General features: G+C 43.9%; 1 protein-coding gene across 1 annotated transcript in view; it reads left to right on the forward strand.

The window, feature by feature from the left end:
* Positions 1-21,398, forward strand: part of LOC104061825 (serine protease 55) — a 67,631-nt gene that overhangs the window by 36,738 nt on the left and 9,495 nt on the right. The window contains 1 exon segment of the mRNA XM_054062337.1: positions 241-339. Coding sequence (XP_053918312.1) covers positions 241-262 — 22 coding nt within the window. The 3' untranslated portion in view covers positions 263-339.

Here is a 21,398-nt window from a genome sequence, read left to right on the forward strand (position 1 = left end):
CTTGTGTGAGACCCTTGTCTAAAAGATTAGATGGCATCCGCTGCAGAGGAATGGCCAAGCAGCAAGTCCTGGCACTAGTTAGTAGAGACGCAGCCCATTTTTAATGAGCATCAGCCTGTTTTTAATGAATGTGTTACCACAGAGATAACATTTCTATGCAAAGAGAACACACTCTGGTTCCCAGATTGCCATTGCTTTTTTACAGTGCCCTTGATGCTCTTTATATTTCTTCCCTCACAGGGTGTTAGCTAAGGATTTTTGAAGGTGCTGCCCCAGGGTCCAGCTGTTGGTCCTTCTGATTTCCAAGTGGTGTCAGACACTGAGTCACTCTGACATGAGGTACGACGTGGCTTCTGCCCTCGCTGACAGCAGATTCAGCTAGTTGGAAGGTGCAACACACAAAGCCCTGAGAGTCCTTTCTGCAAGATGCTGGCACAACAGGAACTTCTCTGTTCAGATGGGGTTGATTTTTCTCTTTCTCTTTTTCTTTCTTTGGCTTTTAGAATGGTTTTCTGAGTGTTCTTGTTTGATCTTATTAGGTGGTAAGACTACTTCCATATGTCACCTAATATTTTGCAACATAAATAGTTAACATTGTTGAATATACAGCTCATTTTCTATATTGACAAGCTGTATTACTTCTACCACAAGATAGCTACACTTTTTTACAAAGCAAGACGAAAGGTAAGAACTAAAGCCAGTGTGTAACTTGTATCTTTGCTGGCCAGGCTGAGAGGCTGAGGAAGAGGTTGAAGTGTGGGTTGTTTCTGACCTGGTGCCTTGCATTAATATTTCTATTTGTGGGCAACCTGAACTTGGGCAGCTGATAAATCCCATTTCTCTTTGCAGCATAGGAGGTCAGGGTCCTTCATGGCTTACCCTCTAAACGTCTTGTCTTCTTGCCACACAACACTGTCAGAAAGGATATCTACTTCAGCCCTTTTGGGTTTTCTCCATCTCTGAACTTGTTGTCCAGAAACATCAGTGTTGATGTAGGATGTTGCTGGAGCCAGCAGATCCTGCACCTGTGTTTAACCAGCACCTGTCTTTGTTCCTCAGATGGAATGGTGCAGACAAGAACTAGGGCCATGCGTGCAAGTGAAAAACCTAGTACCTGCCCATTGAGCTAGAACCAAGCTAGCAGTCACATCTGCCAGAGTGGGAGAAGTAAAAACTAGGAGAGTTGTGGCTAGGAATAATTCTGCTCCAAGAGGAAAGATACTCCAATAGTTTTTCAGTCCAGTCTGACTCCATTTCCTTCCCTAGATGCACCAGTCAAAAGAAGCAGTCTCCCCTCACTTAGTGCTTGAGGCACTCAAAATTTATCCAAGATGATTCCTCTGCTGCTTGTTTTCTCTTTCTGGATATGTCCAGAGTCACCACCATCCTGGCTAGCCTTGACAGTGAGGCAATCCCCACCTATCCCACCTGGCGAGGAGCCTGAAATAGTGGGCTCAAAACACATCCTGCAAAAAAAGTCCTCTGTGAAGCATAGTTGCTTCACACACATTCTCCTGCTTTACATCTGTTTGATGGCTTGAGCTCTTGGTCAGGAAGATGTAATAGCCAGTATGTGATTCATTTTGTAGTGAGTAAATGCATATCTCGTACTTTGCTTCTTCAGCTCTTTGTCTCAGGATTATCATACATGGGACCTGATTCAGTTCTCCACATGTCGATGTCTACTGCCACTTGTGATGACTGCTAGACCCTTGGAGATGGTTTGGACACCCTGAGAGATGTCATATGGCTCTAAGCACTTCTGTGTAAATAACTGAATCCTAATTTTCATGTCACATGCAGACACCTAAATTGATATGACTTCAGTTGCCTAATGACAGGCCCTGAGATCTGTCAGAGGTACTCCAGGGATGTGCATAGAACAGATGCTTAAAGGAGAGGTACACATCTCTGGAACAGCGGTAGTGGGACCTCCAGTTTAGATATCAGACCCAAGTAAGATTTAAAATATTATGTTAAAGTAACTGAGTCTTTCCTCTAATCTGGAGCTGAATCCCACCCACCGACACAGCTCCCCTCCATCCCACCTTCATACTAATCAAAAAGTAAAAATGTGACCATGCGGATCTGCTGTGCAACTTTCTAAGTGGTTCCTCTGTTTCTGGTCCATTTTTACATCCCTTATATATCAATGACGTTGGGACTCTGGGTATGGGGAAACTAAAAGAAGGGAAATATTAATTTTGCCACCAGACAGGCTTACTGCAATATAATATTATTTCTAAACCAGAAAGGGTAAAGAGTGAAACAGATGGCACCGAGAAGCACAGAGCTTTGTACAACTTTCTGCCAAAAGTTGCTGAGACACACATATCTTTTCATTCATGTCTTAGCCTGACCACATGCCCAGCATCCCTCCTGCAACAGGGTTTTATTTTCAGCCCAGGCAAAGCAGCATGGTATGAGCGTCGGGGAAAGGTGCCCTAATAACAGAGCACAGCTCCTGAGACTGTGGCCTAGAAACAAAGTGCCAAAGGTGCTTCAATGCCCTCATGGCACAAAAGCTACCTGCGGAACAAGTGTGTGGTTGCAAAGCTATTATTTGGAGGGTAGGGTGTGCACTTCCACATAAAACAATGGGTCTTGCTTCCCTTAGGAGACAGGGCACAGGCACTGCAGCTCATGGGAGTTGCAGGCTGCACATTCCTATCTCATTGGCACTCCTCAGCTGTCTGGGGGCTCTAGACAAGCTCTTCCCTTGATGCTGTTGATGGCCTTGATCAAAACTGTTTGCCTTGCATGTCCCAGCCACCATAAAGTCCAGCCTGAGATATGTTGTTCTACCAAACAATGTCTGAAAGAACTCAAATCCTTTCAAAAGCAATAAATGTTATGTTATAACAAATAGTAAATGCTACCTCTGGTATTGTAAACGCTACTTCTGGTTGAGCATTGCATGTGGGAGGCAAACTTCCTGTGCCCAGTTTGCATGGAAAAAAGTCCATCCTCCACATCTCCTCCTAGAGAGTGTTTTGAGCTGTGCTGCTGAGATAGGGATGCTAGTTTCAAAGGAAGCTTCAAAGGAAGCTTCTTTGTGAGCAAGCTGCAGAGGCAAGGGCTAAAGGGACTGAGTCATGACTCCAAGGAGCGCTTCAAAATTTTCCATGCTACCGAGAATATCCTCATCTCCACAAAGACTTCTGTCAGATAGGGAGAGCTTGTAATTTCTTTGAGAGCTAAAAGATGAAGATTAGGCTCTCTCCCTCCTGCCTCTGCTGTCTGGGAGCTACCCAAAAGGCTCTTAGTACACAGTAGCTGAGTCTGTGCTACTTTCATATAGGATGCAGAAAAGGAAGCGCAGCCCAAGGAGAAAAGCTGGGAGACACTCCGCTGAAGCTCGTCAGCATTTGTGGATGGGCTGGAAAAGTCTGGAGACCTTATAAAATGGAAGAGCTGAGCACCATTGAAGGAGATGACCCTCTTTTATTTTGCAGTCACTTTGCAAATGAGAAAGAAGCCTGCATCCTGCGCTTATTTGTTGGAAGGGTGATGGTGGGAAATAAATAATATTATGTGATATTCCTCTTGCAGCCTCAACAGAGAGGCTGAAAGTCCCACTGTGGTGGGTGCTGTGTGGAGTCAGGGAGGAAAGGAGGCAGCACCAGCATCCATTACAAGGTCAAGGAAGGGGGAAGAGGTTCCCACTATTTTCTGCTTTGCTTCTGGAATTTAATTCAGATCAAGGAGGTGAATTTGGGGACAAGTTAGATGAGTTCAGCAGCTGTGGCATTTAAATGTATGGATCATAAATGGCAGGAGGAAGGGAAACCCAGTAAACAGTTTTCAGAACTCAACTGAGCGTTGCCTCTGAAGTACAAAGACCTGCGAGAAAGTGGTATCAAACACCCGCTCCTACTTTGACCCCTGCCTGAGGGGAAGTGAATCAATGTTGGGAAAATATGGAAAGCAGGATGAGATTATCTACTGTATAAAAGAAGCTGGAAGAGATCGCTTGGGATATTTGTGTACTGAGTCCCTTTCCACGTCCTATTCCTTTATGGGGGGGGGGGGGTGCTATTGTACCTATTGTGGCAGATCTTTATCGGCCCTGTTTATCACGTTGGGTGCGGGGAATGTCAGATTGCTGAATGTCAGATTGTTGGCTGTTTTCATAACAGGAAGTTGCCTGCTGTCTTGCTGTGTTAAGGAACTCCCGCATGCACAATATTTTCCAAAACAACTTGAAAAAAAAAACCCAACTAAACACCCTGCTGTGGTTGGGTGCCTGCACGGATTCAAGTTTCTATTGTTCCTTGTAAGGCAAAATCCTGTATAGATAAATACACTTGATACACATATGCCTGTTATTTCTTTTGTGCAAAGATACAGGAAATATGGCCGTTGTTTTGTCAAGATGAAAATATTTCCCAATGCTAAAACTAAATCTTGATACTTTCATCAGTGCTTGGGAGCCTGGAGAGGTGCCATGTTAAAGTGCAGGTGAGACATGGGAGAGAGCAGCACAAGAGCTGGTCAGTCATTGCAACACCAAGCCTTGTGGGACCCAGTTTTTAAATGCCTTCATCCCTGTGAGTTGAAGTCAGGTGTCCGGCTTCTCCTGACTACTGCAGGGAGAGGATGGCTGATTCTGACTTCATACTGGAAAACTGTGTCTGCCTCTCCTTACCTGGAAAACAAATGACTCAAATATCTCCTGACTTTCCTGAACATCAAAATCAGAAGGATTGAGTCTGGGAGGTATGAGTAACCCATGTGAGCTTCTTCAAGATACAATCCAGGGGATATCCTTTGCAAGGGCAGACATATTTCTGTTGGTCAGTTTGGGCACAAGATATTGAAATTTGAGTGAGAGGAAGTCCTAAGCATCTTTGTCCACAACCATAGAAACATCATAGAGTGGTTTGAGTTGGAAAGGTCCTTAAAGATCATCCAGTTCCAATCCCCTGCCATGGGCAGAGACACCTTACACTAAATCAGGTTGCTCAAAGCCTCATCCAACCTGCCCTTGAACATCTCCAGGGATGGAGCATCCATGACTTCTCAGTGCCTCACCACACTCACAGGAAATTATTTCTTCCTAATATCTAATCTAAATCTCCTTACTTTCAGCTTAAAACCATTGTCCCTCATAGGTGTCTAAACTGTTATTTGGAGTAACACAGTAATGAAGCTCGTACACAAGTACCCTCCGAGAGATAGTCACTCTGAATGGTCCAAAAACCATGCAAGCACTGTGTGTGAACTAACATACCTCTGCCCACAGCCTGACTCGCTCTAAGGTATACTATATCTTAGCACAGTTAAGAGATGTTGGTCTGAAGCACCTCTAGGACGAGGTGCTTGAACCTGAGCCTTCCATAATCCCTCTGTCTGCTTTAATTGATGGTCAGAGGTGACAATAAAGGCTTTTTACAAGAGAGAAAAGCTCAGAGGGACACAAACTAGGCATCTAAACTTTGGACATGGAGTGTGTTTCCCAAGCGTCTTCTTTTCAGACGCCAGATATCATGGTGTTGAAACAGGGTAAATCTTCTTCTGAAAGTTGGTCAGAGCACAGTCTGGCCACAGTTTCTCACTCCAGGTCTTCAGAATTCAGTCCCCAAGACATGTGACTTCTCATAACACCTTCAAGGCTGTCTTTTATGAACACATGCTCCCTCAGATTGCTGCCTGGACCATGGCACAGCCAGAGAGCAGAAGATATGGAACTAGCAAAGGGATTTCTTAAAAGTCTCTGCAAATTAAAGAATCTTGCTAGCAATGCAGTGTGCTTTCTGTATCTGCATATATCACTTGGGATCAAAATACTTATATTTCAGCGTGGATAAAACCTCCTTCTTCTCTGTAGCATAAGTGACATTATTAAGACAAGTAATTCTGAGCCTTTGCACAAAGCACAATACCTTGTAGAGAGAATTTGCCCTCTCTCCAGTGACCAGGTGACCTTATGAGGCTGCCAGCCCTGTGCAGGAGATGTTGGCAGAAAAGTTGCGCAAGTCACTACACTTGCTTTCTAATTCAAAATTATGTGAGAAACCAGCTGGTCACTCCCTTACAGAGCATCAGCCTGTGATGCTGCTTCCTTCTCACTGCTCTTCTGCAGGAAGAAAGATATATTCTGCCTTGGAGCAGAAAATGGCAATTCTTGAAGGAGGAAATTGCCATATCTGTACTTGGAAAGAATAGATTTGTTTGGATTTTGAGAATTTTTGGAAGAAGATTCAGTCTGAGAGGTCAGCTCTACTTCCTCAACTTTAGCTGTGCTGTCCACTGATGGGGGAACTAATGGTCGCAGGAGCCAAAGCTGGACCAGACTCTTCAGAGGTTCAGAAACCTCACCTGGAACCCTGTGTCCAGTTCTAGAGCCCCCAGCACAGTAAGGACATGGACCTGTTGGAGTGAGTCCAGAGGAGGGACACGAAGATGATCAGAAACCTGGAGTACCTCCCATATGAGGACTGGCTGAGTGAGTTTGGATTGTTCAGCCTGGAGAAGAGAAGGCTCCAGGGAGACCTTAGAGTAGCCTCCCAGTATTTAAAATGTCTACAGGAAAGCTGGGAAGGGATCCTTTAACAGGGAGTGCAGCGATAGGATGAGAGGGAACAGGTTTAACCTGAAAGAAGAGAGATTTAGATTAGACATTAGAAAGAAATATTTTATTGTGAGGGTGGTGAGGCCCTGGCCCAGGTTGCCCAGAGAAGTGGTGGCTGTCCCATCCCTGGAGGTGTTCCAGGCCAGGTTGAATGAGGCTTTGAGCAACTTGATACAGTGGACGGTGTCCCTGCCCATGGCAGGGAGGTTGGAAGTGGATGATCTTTAAAGTCCCTCCCAACTCCACCTCTTCCATGATTCTATGAAACTCTGTGACACATCACGCCAACAGTGGTCAGGACCTCACACTTCCACTTTCCTTCTCCTGAGAAGTACAGAGCTGATGGCTGTATCTGTACTGCTGGGATGCAGGTACTTGAAGTCAACTGAACATGGTGTTAAACTGTGGGAGGAAGAACAAATGCTAGAATGGAGCAGGGAAAAAACTGTCACTGAAAAGAAGTTTTAAGAAGGCGATAGTCTCAATTTTATTATTTCATGCTTGTGTAAGAACAGACCTGTTAAGACTCTGAGACATTGGGTCTGGCCTTGAATTATAGCATTAAAAAGAAATATGATGAATTTGTCATGTAGTCAGCAGAGGGCGTTCAATGCACACACGTCTCCTACCCCCAGTACAGAGTTGGAACAGCAAATCTGCGAACAGACAACTCTTGCTCCAACTATTCCTTCAAGCACAGATGATGCTTCCCCGTCAATTGTGCAGTTGCCCCAGGTTTCCTTCCCTGCACGCCGTGTGCCGTGCCATACGGTAGATGCAGACTTAATTGTTCGTCTTGCCGCCCCTGCAGACAGGATACAAGTCCAGTGCCAGGTGTTGAATTATTTTCCTGCATGGTGGGATAACGCATGGGAATTGTTGATAACACTAACAATGCAGCAAAGGAAAAGTGGGAGAGGAGAAGGACAATTAACCAGCCTTTGAAAGCCCTGGAGACATGTAAAATACCCTCCCTCTATTCATGTGTCACCAAGTCCAGTTTCTTAAGTATAGAAACATGGGTGTCATTTGTAGGTAAATCTCTCTTATAGCCTGAAATCTTTCAGTGAAACCCGTTCTGTATTGCAGTATCATTCCTCCCACTGGCTTAGTTGAGTTATATTTGATTTATCCCAGATGTTTATGTTGACCCAGCGGATTGAGGGAAGTGGTCCTCCCCTTTCGCTCTGCTCTTTTGAGACCTCACCTGAAGTACTGCGTTCATTGCTGGAGTTCTCAGCACAGGTAGGACATGGATCTGTTGAAATGAGTCCAGAGGAGGAACATGAAGAAGATCCAAGGGATGGAGCGCCTCCCACCTGTGGATGGGCTGAGAGAATTTGGCTTGGTCAGCTTGGAGAACAGACAGTCTCTCCAGGGAGATTTTCTACCAGCCTTCCAGTACTAATAGGAGACCTACAGGAAAGCTGAGGAGGGGCTCTTTATGGAGGAGTGCAGGGATAGGACAAGGTGGAAGAGTTTTGAGCTGAAAGAGAGGAGATTTAGATGAGATCTGAGGAAGAAATATTTTCCTGTGGTGGTGGGAAGGCACTGGCACAGGTTGCCCAGAGAGTCATGGATGCCCCATTCCTGGAGGTGTTCAAGACCAGGGTGGATGAGGCTGTGAGCAACTTGATCCAGTGGAAGGTGTCCTTATTCATGGCAGGAGTTTGGAACTGGATGATCTTAATAGTCCCTTCCAACCCAAACCATTCTACGATTCTATGTCAGGATGGATCATCTTCACCGGTTGTTGCTACATACCCCTGTTATGTTTTGGTAACACTGGGGGCAGAGCTAAGGTTGGGGTTCCATCCTGCTGCCCCTAATGGCTCTCAGTGAAAGGCTAATGGGGTAAGGTAACTGCAACAAAGCAGTGGGAAGTTTGGTGAAGGAGGAATTTTGTGGGAAAAGGAATCCTGGGATGTAGGAGATACAGGGTCATGCCCTGGTTTCAGATTCACTTTATGATATTGAGAAAGTCACTAGACCCTCTTCACTCCTGAATGACTTCAGAAATAGTCGGATTTTTAGACTTGAAACTGTATATGGTGATATAGCACCATCTAGCACCCATCCATGCATGCAAGGAACTTGTCACCACTCTGGATGTTGTTATATGGCAGCATCCTACAGGTGTTTCAGCAGAGTATTAAGGTTGTTTTACAGAAGGATAAGGATCTGAGAACCTTTCTTCTGGGCTTCTGAGCTCTCCAGGGCTCAGGGTGACCCTTAAGATAGGTTTCCAGGTCCAGACACAGGTCTTGCCAAGCTGGCTGTGCCACCAACCCTCCTCAGGACGCCAAGCTCCTGTACTGCCCAGAAGGCCACTGTGTCCCAGAAAGATGAGGCCCCTCAAGCTCACTGCATGATGACATCTTCCTGTTATCCAGGGTGTAAAACCCAGTGCAGATCACTGGCACTTCTGATTAGGAATTGTTTTGTCAGCATTTGGCACTGACCCAGCAAAAGTGACACCAATTATTTGTGTCAGCTCTCCTCTGAAAGCAGCAGATATATGAAATCTCACACCAAAACAATCCATCACAGCTTGCAATGGGATTTGGGAGCTGTCACCCTGACGGAGTATTGACTGATCATGGCTTCTTCCAGGACAGAGAGGTTATGGAGAGCATTATATCATCCCCAGCAAGACAACACTGATTGAAACTGAAAAATGAGCCTCACAGTCTCTTGACTTGGGTAAATGGTCCAAAGAGAGCAACTGAACTGAATTCAGGCAGCTCCTGGTTTATTTTCTCTGAGGAGTTTTAATAACTGATACATGATTAAATGGCAAACATTTGTTTTAAAGCAAACTGGGACAAGGCCTTATTTGTCCATTTGTTTTAACATCAGCTGAGGTTGATGTTAAAGTCTTTCCACCAGGGTACCTGGTGAGATTTTGCTTTGCTTGAGGTCAGCTAGATTTTCTAAATATCCCTTTTTTTTGTTTTGTTTTGTTTTCCTGGAAGATGCTGGGGTTTGTGTTGATATCAGGCTTAGCTTATAGATGGGATGGAAAATGGTGGCTGTTCAACTTGGAGGACAGGTATTGAGTTCTGTCTGGGGTTGGTTTGGGAAAGAAATTGCATCCATGATTCCTTAGTGCCTCCTTGCAGTCTAATGGAAGGAATATCAAACATCTTGCATTATTGTTGAAAGATACTTATAGCTGCTAGGGGTTAAATACAAAGTTACAGCAATAGCTCAGCAAGACCATGAGTTCTAGCTTGGTTCCAGATGGGTTTACCGCTAAGTGTCCTGTATGATGCACACTTCTTATATGCTCTTCCTAAAAAATGGCAAAACATTGCAGACACATAACAAGGGCTAGAAGGACCTCTAGTCAGACCCTGTAATAAATGATCCCTCATCCAGTTGTTGTTACTCTTTGGTAAAACATGACCATTCCTGTTTTGCAGTGCTGGTTGCTTTCTGTTTTCCCCCAAGATGAAGTTTGCTGTGTGCATCATTAATACATAATCACAGAATCATAGAATCATGGAATCATAGAATGGTTTGGGTTGAAAGAGACCTTAAAAATCACCCAGTTCCAACGCCCCTTCCATGTGAAATAATAATATAATATGTAAAGACAACATATGAAAATATAAATAATAATATCATGTGCTGATTTTTCCCTTTGTCTGTCACCATCTCCCAGTGGGTCTATTCATGCCACAGCTCATGTCAGCTCTGTCCTGGGCTTTATTCCTCACCATTTGTTGTCTGCAGCTCCACTCTTCTGCTAAACGATCAACTTGGATGAGTTCTGGACACTTGCTATGGGCTGTCTCTTTTCCTCTTTCTTCATAGCCTCATGCTGTGTTTGTACAGGGCGAGGATCTGCCGATCTCATCCACAGGTGCAGGAAAAATTAGCACAACCCATGTTCTGAGAAGTAGATGTAGAAACTCAGATCAGAGAACAGTGATCTTCTACCTCTATTAGAATCTTGCCATCATCACCACGAAGCAATCTCCAGATAATGCACCTCCTAACACCACCAGCACCTATCTCTTAGCCCATCCAAATGCAAAGCAGCTAGAATTAAGGGGCCTGGATTCTCCTAGGCAGAAACAGGCCCCTTGCAGCTGCACTAGGTATTGAATGAACGTTCACATCCGCACTCGTGCATTAAAACTATTGACAAAGAAAGGCACACAGCAAAGCATTGAAGGGAGGAAGAATCAGACCAGAAGGTGTGCTTACAGAACAGGTTAAAAGTGCATTTTCCCACTATTCAGAATATTTATTCTGATTGTTTTATTATTGTTTGATGCCAAAACACCAGGAATAGATGCTCTGCTCATGGAGGAGAAAAGTAACAAAATAATACAACAGCTGAGGTCTCAATTTCCTCAGCACTGTGGTTACATTTGACCTGCAAATTCTAAACCTTCTCCTGCCCAAAGGGTAAGTTTCTCCTACTGCAGTATTTACAGGATTTCTCAGTGGATGATGAGAACCATGGGGTATTTTCTTTCTCCCAGCTTACAAGGGAGACAGAAAATCTGTGTTTCTCAATCAGACAGCTTCAAAAAATCGCCTCAGATCCAGTGCTAGCCAGAGCTGCTGTGATCCAGCCACACTCCATCCCAAAGCTTTTGGAGAAGCATTCCATGCTTACCTGCTCTGCACTGGCCTTCGTCAACAGCAGCTCTCCCTTAGGTGTGCCAGTGCCGAGTTGTCCTTCTCTGACAACTCACCATCTTTTGCTATCCATAACCTTTCCTGTCTTTCCTCTATTTTTGTGTTGACTCTCAGGTTATGCCATGGGCAGCACAATCCCTTTGGCTTTCTCAAGAGAAGATGTGTGTGGTCCCCAGTGTGAGTACAGAGTCTTTCTATCAGGGGACAGAAGTCTGGGACTCAAAAGGAATTTAGGCATCTCAAAGACCATTGTTTACCCAGTGGGGACTGACTCATGGCCAAAACCAAGCACAGATCCTTCCAGTATTGACTGTCAGGAGTCAATGGATATTGACTCTCTGGAGTATGGAAAGGGGATGTTTGGGAAAGTCGCTTTATCAGGAAGTGCAGGGATAGGACAAGTGGGAACAGTTTTAAACTGAGAGAGGGGACAATTGAAATGGATACTAGGAAGACAATTTTTCCTGTGAGGCATTGGCCAGGGTTGCCTAGAGAAGTCATGGATGCCCCCTCCCTGGAGGTGTTCAAGGCCAGGTTGGATGAGATTTTGAGGAACCTGATGCAGTGGGAGGTGTTCTTATCTGAGGGTACATTCCAACCCAAAGTATCGTATGATTCTATGATACCTCCTCCTGTTTTTTCCCAGCCCCAAACAATGAGTCCATGTCCAAATCACAGACAATTTCCCCCAAATGCAGAAAAATCACCTATTGCAGAGATCCCTGCTCAGCAACCATCTAAACATTGCTTTACTAGTTGACTTCAACGCTAAAGGACGCTAAAGTTAGGGGTCCACAGGTTTTCTTATCCAATTGGGTTTTCTTGGATTATTCATTATTTTCAAAGAAAAGAAATCCTTCAGCATGTGAAAATGCTGTGTTGACTATCAGCAGAGCTGATCATTCGTATTAGAAAGGCATATCAGATATCTTAAGTAAGGAGAAAGTATTTTTCTTCTTTGCCTTTTGCTTCAATTATAACATACTCTTTCTCTGGTTTGGGAGTGCAGAATTAAATCTTAATTAAAGGCTGTAAAACCACAGTGAAACTGAGAGGCCAGGAACAGATACATATTATTGCCCCTTTCATAGATCATATGAGCACTGTGGTGACATAATAAATAATCCACCCAAAGTTTTTAAAGGTAAAAACTAGCAAATCATTAATAATGTCTCTGGTACCATATATCAAACTGAAACCTTCCTCTTACAGCTGATCCCCAGCTATTCCCAGCTGCCTTTTTTCATTTCTGTGTACATTTCTCCCTCCCTTTGCACTGCTCTTTCTTCCCATCTTCCCTGCTATCATATTTCTGTGCTTTGTCCATCTGCATTTGTTTCTGCAGTTCACTGAACACAGGTATGAATAACACAAGAAAACACATATGCCACTGTTTAAACCCAGTTGCTCAGGAGATTTAAAACTTGCACAGACAAGAAGACTGGCAGAAAATGCCTTTCAAGGCAGGGAGCGGAACTGGATAATCATATGGTAGTAACAGTTATTTCTGGCACATATGATTTATTTATGCTGCTGTCTGCAACAGTGAACATTTTGTTTTATGCAATTTTTTTTCTGTCTTGTCACAGTCTCTTTTTTTGCTTTTGGTTTAATCCACTTAGCCTGTATCACTATCTCAGTCTGTCTCTCAGTGAGTCCGTTTCTGAAGGGTTGGGATACAACTTATCATTATACTTTACTTCATAGTATTATAGATCGGGTTGGCTTGGGAAAGACCTTAAAGATCATCCAGTTCCAACCCCCCTGCCATAGACAGGGACACCTTCCACTATATCAGGTTGCTCAAAGCCCCATCCAACCTGGTCTTGATCACCTCTAGGGATGGGGCATCCACGACTTCCCTTGGCAACTTGCGCCAGCGTCTCACCATCCTCACACAAAAAAAAGTTCTTCCTAATATCTCATCCAAATCTCCCCTATTTCAGCTTAAAACTGTCCCTCCTTGTCCTGTTCCTGCACTCCCTGATAAAGACCCCTTCCCCAGCTTTCCTGTAGGCCCCCTCTAAATACTTGAAGGCTGCCATAAGATCCTGTTGGTGCTTAGTGTAGGTGAACTCTTCAGGTTATCATAACTAGTATATCTGCATATTGCCATTAATAAATGCAATGGATTGGATAACAGGGATTTCTTCAGTGACACCATAGTCCAGCTTCCTAATTGATCTTCTATCTTACCATATGGGGTTATATCTTACCTCCTTGGGGGCACCGAGGGGAGAATGGTGACATAGATCTCACAGAGGAGGAAGGAACTGCAGACGTGGAGGCAAGGTGGTCTTGTACTGGATTCCTCCACCTGAGAGGTGCACCTCTAGGTGCCAGATCAAAATGAATAATTTTTTTTTCTGAAAAAGGGAAAAACTGTGGGGAACTCAACCCAAAGGCCAACGTTCATTTTCTGTGTTTGGATATTTTTTTTTCTTCATAGATCTGGGAGTCACTGCAACTATTACTCTGTTCATGGCATAATACAGTTCTCTGCCAGTGCTCTAGGATACACTGGCACAGTAAAGGTAAAACTTCTCATCATGTGAGTAACTGACTCCTCAGTGCTTAGGGCAGGATTCACCTCATCTTGTTTTACAGATATCTTCAGCTCATGGGTACCTGAATTTATGGCATCTGCAGGTGTCCCCCATATGAACTGGCTACTTAAACACCTGATACAGACAGTGAGAAGTGGTGGCTCAATCTGTTGCCCATGCATAAGTGTCTACTGGAGCTCGAGATGTTCTTTGGTATCTGACCTACCCAACTGAAATCATCAAATGTGATCCAGTCAATGGAATTTGGACAAATATTCAGGAAAGGAATTGTCATTGTTTGCTTTAGATCGAGCTCTACACACTGACTGCTGTACACACTGACTAAATCTCCTTTGACTATAGATATAGGTCTTGCATCCTATCTATCAATCATGTGTGGACTTCTCAGACACTTCTGAAATCAAAACCCATTCTGTATCAGGAGAAAGTCTGTTCTGCATCATGTCCGTAATGACAGTTGTGATTTGTATATGTAGCACCAAGTTAAGTCAAACAAATTAAGCTCTGATACATGCTATTACAGCTTTTGGCATTAAGCAAGAGCCCAGGATGTAAGTGATATGGATGGGGTGCACACATTTGTGGGTGCAAAGCAATGATTAAATGTTGCTGCAGTCTCAAAGGATCTAAACTGCAGGGATTTGTATAGTACCGAGGTGACACATATCCTTCCAGCTGGTAAGGAGGAGGATTGTTTTGTTCTTTCCTTACTGTGTGCACATGCAGATGGTTGATTCCAGCAGTGTGACTGTGTATGTCTCCAATAAGGTATGATTAAGTTTGAGTTCAGCAGCAACCAACCTTGCATGTAGTACTCCCCAAACTGGGAGGCATTCTCAGGTTTCATATAAGAATTCAGTTGCCTTTATAGTGGCCCTTATATCTACCTCTTCAGTCTTTCATTGCCACAGGAAAGTCCAGTCCATTCAACACCATGGGACTCTTGAGAATTTGATGTAGTACTTTCTGTGGCCATCTGAGAAAGTAATAAAAATTTTGGAACAGGTTTCCCAGGGAGACAGAGGAGTTCCCATCCTTGGAGGCCTTTGAAAGACATGTACATGTGGCATTTAGGGACATGGTTTAGTGGTGGAGTTGGCAGATTTAGTTTTACTGTTGGGCTTTATGATCTCAAAGATCTTTTCCCACTGAAATGATCCTATGAAATATTGCAATTCCTATGTTCAGAAAAATGTGTAGGGTCCGAAGTCCTTCTGTGGGTCTTAGGTTCCTACATGTTTCTGAATGTGGCTGTACAACTACCAAGCCAGGGAAAGGCTTGTTATTTAAGATACTCCCTTTATTTTCTGTGGAAAGCCACCAGTGATACTCAGCATGACACTTGTCTCAAGGTACGTAATGAGCTTACAACTATAGATTCCACTGAGCTAACATCTAGCATATTCTACTTGATGTCTATTCACAGTAACAAGGAAAATGTGCAGGAAGAAAAGCTAGCACTTCCACTGCAAAACTTTGAGTTCTGCTTAGTTCTACTAAGCAAGATGAAGAGAATTAGTGGTCTGACTTTTCAAAAAAACAGGCATTCTGGATTCCCTGAGCTTAACAAGGGCTCTGTGCTATCCATCTTTCTTAGGGTTTTATAGTCTTGCAAATCTGTAGAACAGTTAATTTCCAAAAGACAGAGCTATGTGCTAGGAAGACCTTGTACTGGAGATCATAAAAAAATCATATAGGGATATCTTTGGGAGTGCCAAGAATAGTACCACCAAAATGTTTCCCTAAGCCTCCATATGCCTCATCTTACTGTTGTGGAGTAACTTTCTTCCGTGTTTGAATGGGAAAGTACAGGGAGTTTATGAGGGTTCAGAGAGTGCAGGGTTAGGACAAGTGGTAATGGTTTTAAGCTGAAAGAAGGGAGCTTTAGATTAGACATTAGGAAGAAATTTTTTACTGTGAGGATGGTGAGACACTGGCACAGGTTGCCCAGGGAAGTCATGGCTGGAGGTGTTCAAGGCCGGGTTGGATGCAGCTACAAACAACCTTCTTCAGTGGAAGGTGTCCCTGCCCATGGCAAGGTGTTGGAATGGGCTTTAAGGTCTCTTTCAACTCAAGCCATTCTATGATTCTATGCTTCTATGATATCAAAAAGCTTCAAGCAGAGATCACATCCGTTGCCTGTTCCACTTGCTTCTAACAGCATTTAACAAGCCCAGGTCTTGGGTGGTGAATTTTTCATGCCCAAATGAAAGTATCCTCTCTGGAAACACTTTTCAAACCTCGCCAGTTTCCATAAGACAATTTTCACTCCATTATTCAAGCTACATTGCTGATGCAGCGCTAGCCCACCCACTCCTGAACTCACCATAGTGTAAGTCAAAGGAGAAAGTAGTAGTCATCAGGGATAAGGAAGGCTAAAGATTTGGGTGCCTCAATCAATATTTCTCATGTTGATTCATCAGTATGAAATCTAGGGAAGTTTTGGCCTCACAATGGTTGAAAGCACATACATGGCTGAAATCATTACTTACATAAAAATTTTGAGTAAATTTAAATCTGTGCAGTTCATACCTAAGTATTATCCTTTTTTTTTTTACCGTATTTACTTGTTTCAGTATACTGCCATTTATGAATCACTTTTTTTTAATATATTGCCATTTATGAATCCACCTTCTGCCTTTGGACTTACTTTTTATGCATTTCATTTGTGATCCTCCAAACACCCAGTTTGCAGCCTCCTATCCCGGGATGCACTAGATGCTCTTTGTTCTCATCAGTCCAGTCCTCACAGCATATGAATTTCTCTGTTACTGGACATGTTTGGAGCTGCCTTAGTCTCAACAGTGATGATCAGTGAGGTGCTTACTCACCTCTAAACCTCGTTGGGATTCACCAGCTGAGCATGTACTTACCTGCTTAGATCTGGGGATTGATCCAGTGGGTGTATTCAGAAGATGCCAACCTGTTCCTTGCCCATATTGCAGCAGCAGGCAGAAGTAACCTCTTGCCTGTTTAGTGGTTAGAACCTCTCCCCTAACTTTCAGGAGACCCTTGTTCAAAAAACTCCACATCAAGCTTAAACTCGTGTTTCCCATGTTATAGGAAAGGACACTAATTCAGATGTACTCTGATACAGTTCTCTGTTTCACTTCCACTACAGTTACCCAACCAGTACATAGCAATGATTGCACAGCTTAGCAGTAAGTGCATTGCCCTGAAAATCCCTGTTCTCCCCATTGATATGTTATGCAAATTGAAGAAGCTTCCACACGGGAGATCTTGAGACCACTCAAGATTTTAGTTCCCTACTGATGCTCCTGACTGAAAAAATTTAGTGGAACATGAAAAAGAATTTCTATGTCTATTTTTGCTGACTGTGTGTGGCATAGCCTGTTCTGAGAAAACTGAGCAGATTGAGATCAATGAGCATGACAACTGGAGAAATACCAACTTGTTGACACTGTGTTTCTCAGTGTGACTAGGGTATGGATGACTGTGCATGATCAATAGACAGAAAGGTACTGCAGAGTTAGCTAGACAGCTGTGAATTTTAAGGGAAGAGCTGTGGTTTAAGCACTCCTACATGTCTTTGCCTGGAAAGTCAGTATAGTTGTTTCAAAGTTCCTCTGCAGGTCTGTAAAATCCATACTAGAGGGAAGTGGGTCTTTGTCTCTCTACAGCTGATCCACATAGAACAATAACAAACTACTAGACTGGAGATAAAGAAGGAAGGTTTTACAATGAGGGTGGTGAAACACTGACCCAAGAAATATTCAAGGTTAGGCTGGACGGGGTTCTGAGCAACCTGATCTGGTTAAAAACATCCCTTCTTCTACGGGGAGGTTGGGCTGGATGACCTGTAAAGGTCCCTTCCAACCCAAAACGTTCTATCATTCTATGAGACCTGTGTTATGGATTTGTCTCTTAAGATCCTGAGGGTCAAGACACTGTAAAATGTGTTACCGTTTTATCAACTGCAGATGTAATTAGTATAGGCTTCAATTCTAACTCTTGATTATTAGTGACACTAATCCAAACCCATCCCTTTCATTTTCTGCAAATTGGTCTGTTCCAGCAAAAACAAACAGCACAAGAGTTTGAACCACTCTGGTTAAGTAAAGAAACCCTAAGACATCTGTACATGCTCGTGTATCCAATACCCTGTATGAGGAAGGGTGTTTTGTTCCTCCTCTTTTCCTAAGTGGGTGAGAGACATGGGATCTCACAGCTTCCCTTGATGCCCTCCCTGACTCCCTGGCAGGGACCAGTACTAACCCAAGTGTGACTTTGGATTCCTGTCATCTTGTTGGAAAAGGGACAGTGTCTGCCAGGATCACCAGAAAGGAAGAGATAGGGAGGAGCAACAGGAAAGTGAGTGAAAGGGGGCGTTAGGGAAGCTCAGCTTTTTCCCATCTTCTGCCCTTCCTCTCCGGTAACAGCACTCCCACACGTGATGTGAATCCAGGGTGCGGCCAGAGATGCACAATCCTCTTTCCTTGCTCAAGGGATGTCACAGGAAGGTGAAACTTGATGAGATTAGATGAGGTACCTGGCTGTGACTGGCTGACAGCTCCAGAAGACATCTGATGTAACTAAATACTTGTTCAGCGTAGGCAGCAGCCGTGGGAGATAATAAAGATCTCACACAGCAGGTCATTTTCTTCCCTGCAGTCTCCTTACCTCCTTGCCTATGTTGCTGTTGTGGACTGATATCGTGAGGAATTGCTGTCCTTGCTGACTTGATCTCATCCCTGTAGTTCCCATATTTATTAAATGCATTGTCAGGGCTGTGGCTCAGAAAATTAAGATGCTTCATGAGTAACTTCCAATATATTACTTCTCTGCTGTAGAGCTGTCTTCTTGGGATGGGATTCTCAGGTGTGCAATATGGTGCCAAATCTAAATGAACCTTTCATCACTTTAGGGGGAAAGCTTTGTGGCTCCGTCCCCAGAGAACTCCTTAGGGTCCTGCTTTTACTCTTCAGGTTTCTTAGGAGGCCAAGCAAAATACAGCATGTTAGGGTTGCTTTCAAAGTTAAGTTTGAGACAAGGTGGGAGACAAGGGAAGAGATCAAGGCTTCTGCCATATAGTATAAGCTGGGTTTTTCAGAAGCACAGGGATGCTTGTACTAACAGGAAAGTTCTTTTTCTTCAAACCATTATAGAAGTTATTGTGGAATCTCTGTTCTTTTGTCTGCTCCATCATCTCACTGGCTTTGAGATTTAGCAACCCATATCAACCTTGTATGCCTAATGACACCATAGAGAAGAGGGAAGAGAGAAGACACTCTTCAGTCCACACCATGGTTGGTGCATGGGGTCAGTGAGCATTGTGGAGACCAAAGGGTGAGACAGCAGCCAGATTGGGTGCCCTTCTTCAGTACAGCTGGGTTCATGAAACCGTGTAAGGATTGCAGCGCTGGGCAGTGACTGCCCTCTGTTGTGCTGACATAGAAGTTTGGTGAATCTTGTGTCTGACGCACAGGAGTGCAAGGAATTGACTGCAGCACAGGACAAACAAACAAGTGAGACCCAGACCTGGCTGCACCCCTTGCCTATTCCTGAAGGCAACTCTTCAATAAGAGTGAGTTCTCCTGACCAGCAACGCCCTTGATATCAGGACCAGTCCCTTGCACTTCAGTAAAGTTTCTGCTCTGAAAGACCTGAGAAAAGGATGTTGCTTAAAAGATAAATACAGAAATTTGAAGGTTTAGCAACCAGCAAACTATTCTTAAAACTTTCTAGTTTACAAAAAAAGAGTTTTTTGCATATTCCAGGAAAATACCCATGTAATTGTTGAAGCTAAACATCAGAATAACCTTGTGCGGTTGATGTTGCTGTCATGGACAGGAGAACCACTGATTCAAGATAGCATTTGCAGTGTGAATAACTATAGAATCATAGCATCATTTGAGTTGGAAGAGACCTTGCAGCCCATCCAGTTATAATCCCCTGCCATGGGCAGGGACACCTCCCTCTGGATCAGGTTGCTCAAAGCCCATCCAGCCTGGTCTTGAACACCTTCAGGGATGGGGCAGCCATGACTTCGCTGTGCAACCTGGCCTAGTGTCTCATCAACCTTACAGTAAAGAATTTTTTTCCTAATACCTAATCTAAATCTCCATTTTTCTGCTTAAAACTGTTACTCCTCTAGGTTCTATAGCAAGAACCCTAGAGTGAGTCTGTTCTGTATCTTGGTAAAAGGGATAAGGAATACCGAAACAGGAGACAAACTAGTCATTGTCCTGGGGCAGTTCTGCCACCTGAGACTATGGAGAAATTCCAGACTGGGGATCTGTGAAGGGAGAGAATTTCTGCATTGTAACAGACTAATTATCCACCACGGTGAAGCTTTTCCATCTCCTTAGGAAGCACTGTCATGACCTTGCTCCTACGCCTACTCCCTCTCTGTCATCGGACTGAAAAAGCCTTGCTCAGCTCTTTTAAGACTGTAAAAGAACCCCAAGCATCATCCTTTATGCAAGAGCTGAGAGGTTAATACATGTTACATTTGCTGGCTGGGACTCTGCAATAGGTCAAGGAGGAGCCAGCCTTTTCACTGAGGAAAAAGAAACACGAGCCTGCCACAGCCTGCCCTTTCAGCCTTCATGGTTCAACCCCACTTTCACACTACAAGGCTTAGAATAAATATACCCTTCTCTGAATAGGGCTGTTTCATCTCAGTTGCAGCAAATGCAAAATGCCATTCAATGCAATACAAACTGGAGGAGGTTGTGCAGGTTGTTCTTAGGTACGTGTTTTCCTGTGGATTGCAGGGATAAGCAGGCATCATGCTTCTGAAATTAGAAAGGTCACCAGGGTTGCTTCCTGTTGGAGCTGCAGGAACCCTGATACTCAGCTTAGAAATCATGGAGTTAAAATTAGAAGTGACTGCAGGGTTACATGGATCACTCCTTCGGCCTGACACAGTGATGGGGTCTATGGCTTAGGGGCAAGAGAAAATAAACATCTCCAGCCCGCACATGTTCTAGAGGATCACAGAAAATACCACTCCTTCCGTCTCAGACACAAGGTATGGATATCAGGAACTCCTCCCTAAATAATCCCTCCCTTTCCCTGGCATATGGAGGGTGTGTTTACACTTAGCAGTCTGTACCAAAATAACAGGGACTGAAACAATTAGGGAATCCCTAGTTGAGTTGCTTCCCAAGGCTATGTTGGGTGGTCACAGCTCAGAAGATGTTTTTGTGTCTGGAAGTTTCCTGGGATATAAAAGACTGGATAATTCACTATTCAGAAGCCCAGAACCTGAACCCCTTTCTCTGCTGAGTACATCCTGCATGTCTTTCTGAGTGTGACAGCTTCAACAGAAGAGGCAGAGACCGACCCCACAGCCCCAGATAGCCTGTGTTTGTTGCAGACCTTAGCTACCTTTCCCCAGTGGTTAATGCTTCATGTACTCAAGGTATCCACCTTGGAGGAGGAGAAATTGTAGAGACTAACTACTGCAAAAGATGGAATGTATGGTCTTATGAAATACTCATTGCAATGGTTTAAATCATTATTGTGTAGTCCTTGTCTCATGTCCTAACCACAGTTCACTCCTTCTGCATCCAAGAGGACGTACCTCTCTAGAGGATTAATGGGACTGATGGACATACCACCAAGGTCAATCTTGC

The sequence above is a fragment of the Cuculus canorus genome, chromosome 3 (assembly GCF_017976375.1).
Source record: "Cuculus canorus isolate bCucCan1 chromosome 3, bCucCan1.pri, whole genome shotgun sequence".
Classification (NCBI taxonomy): Eukaryota; Metazoa; Chordata; class Aves; order Cuculiformes; family Cuculidae; genus Cuculus; species Cuculus canorus.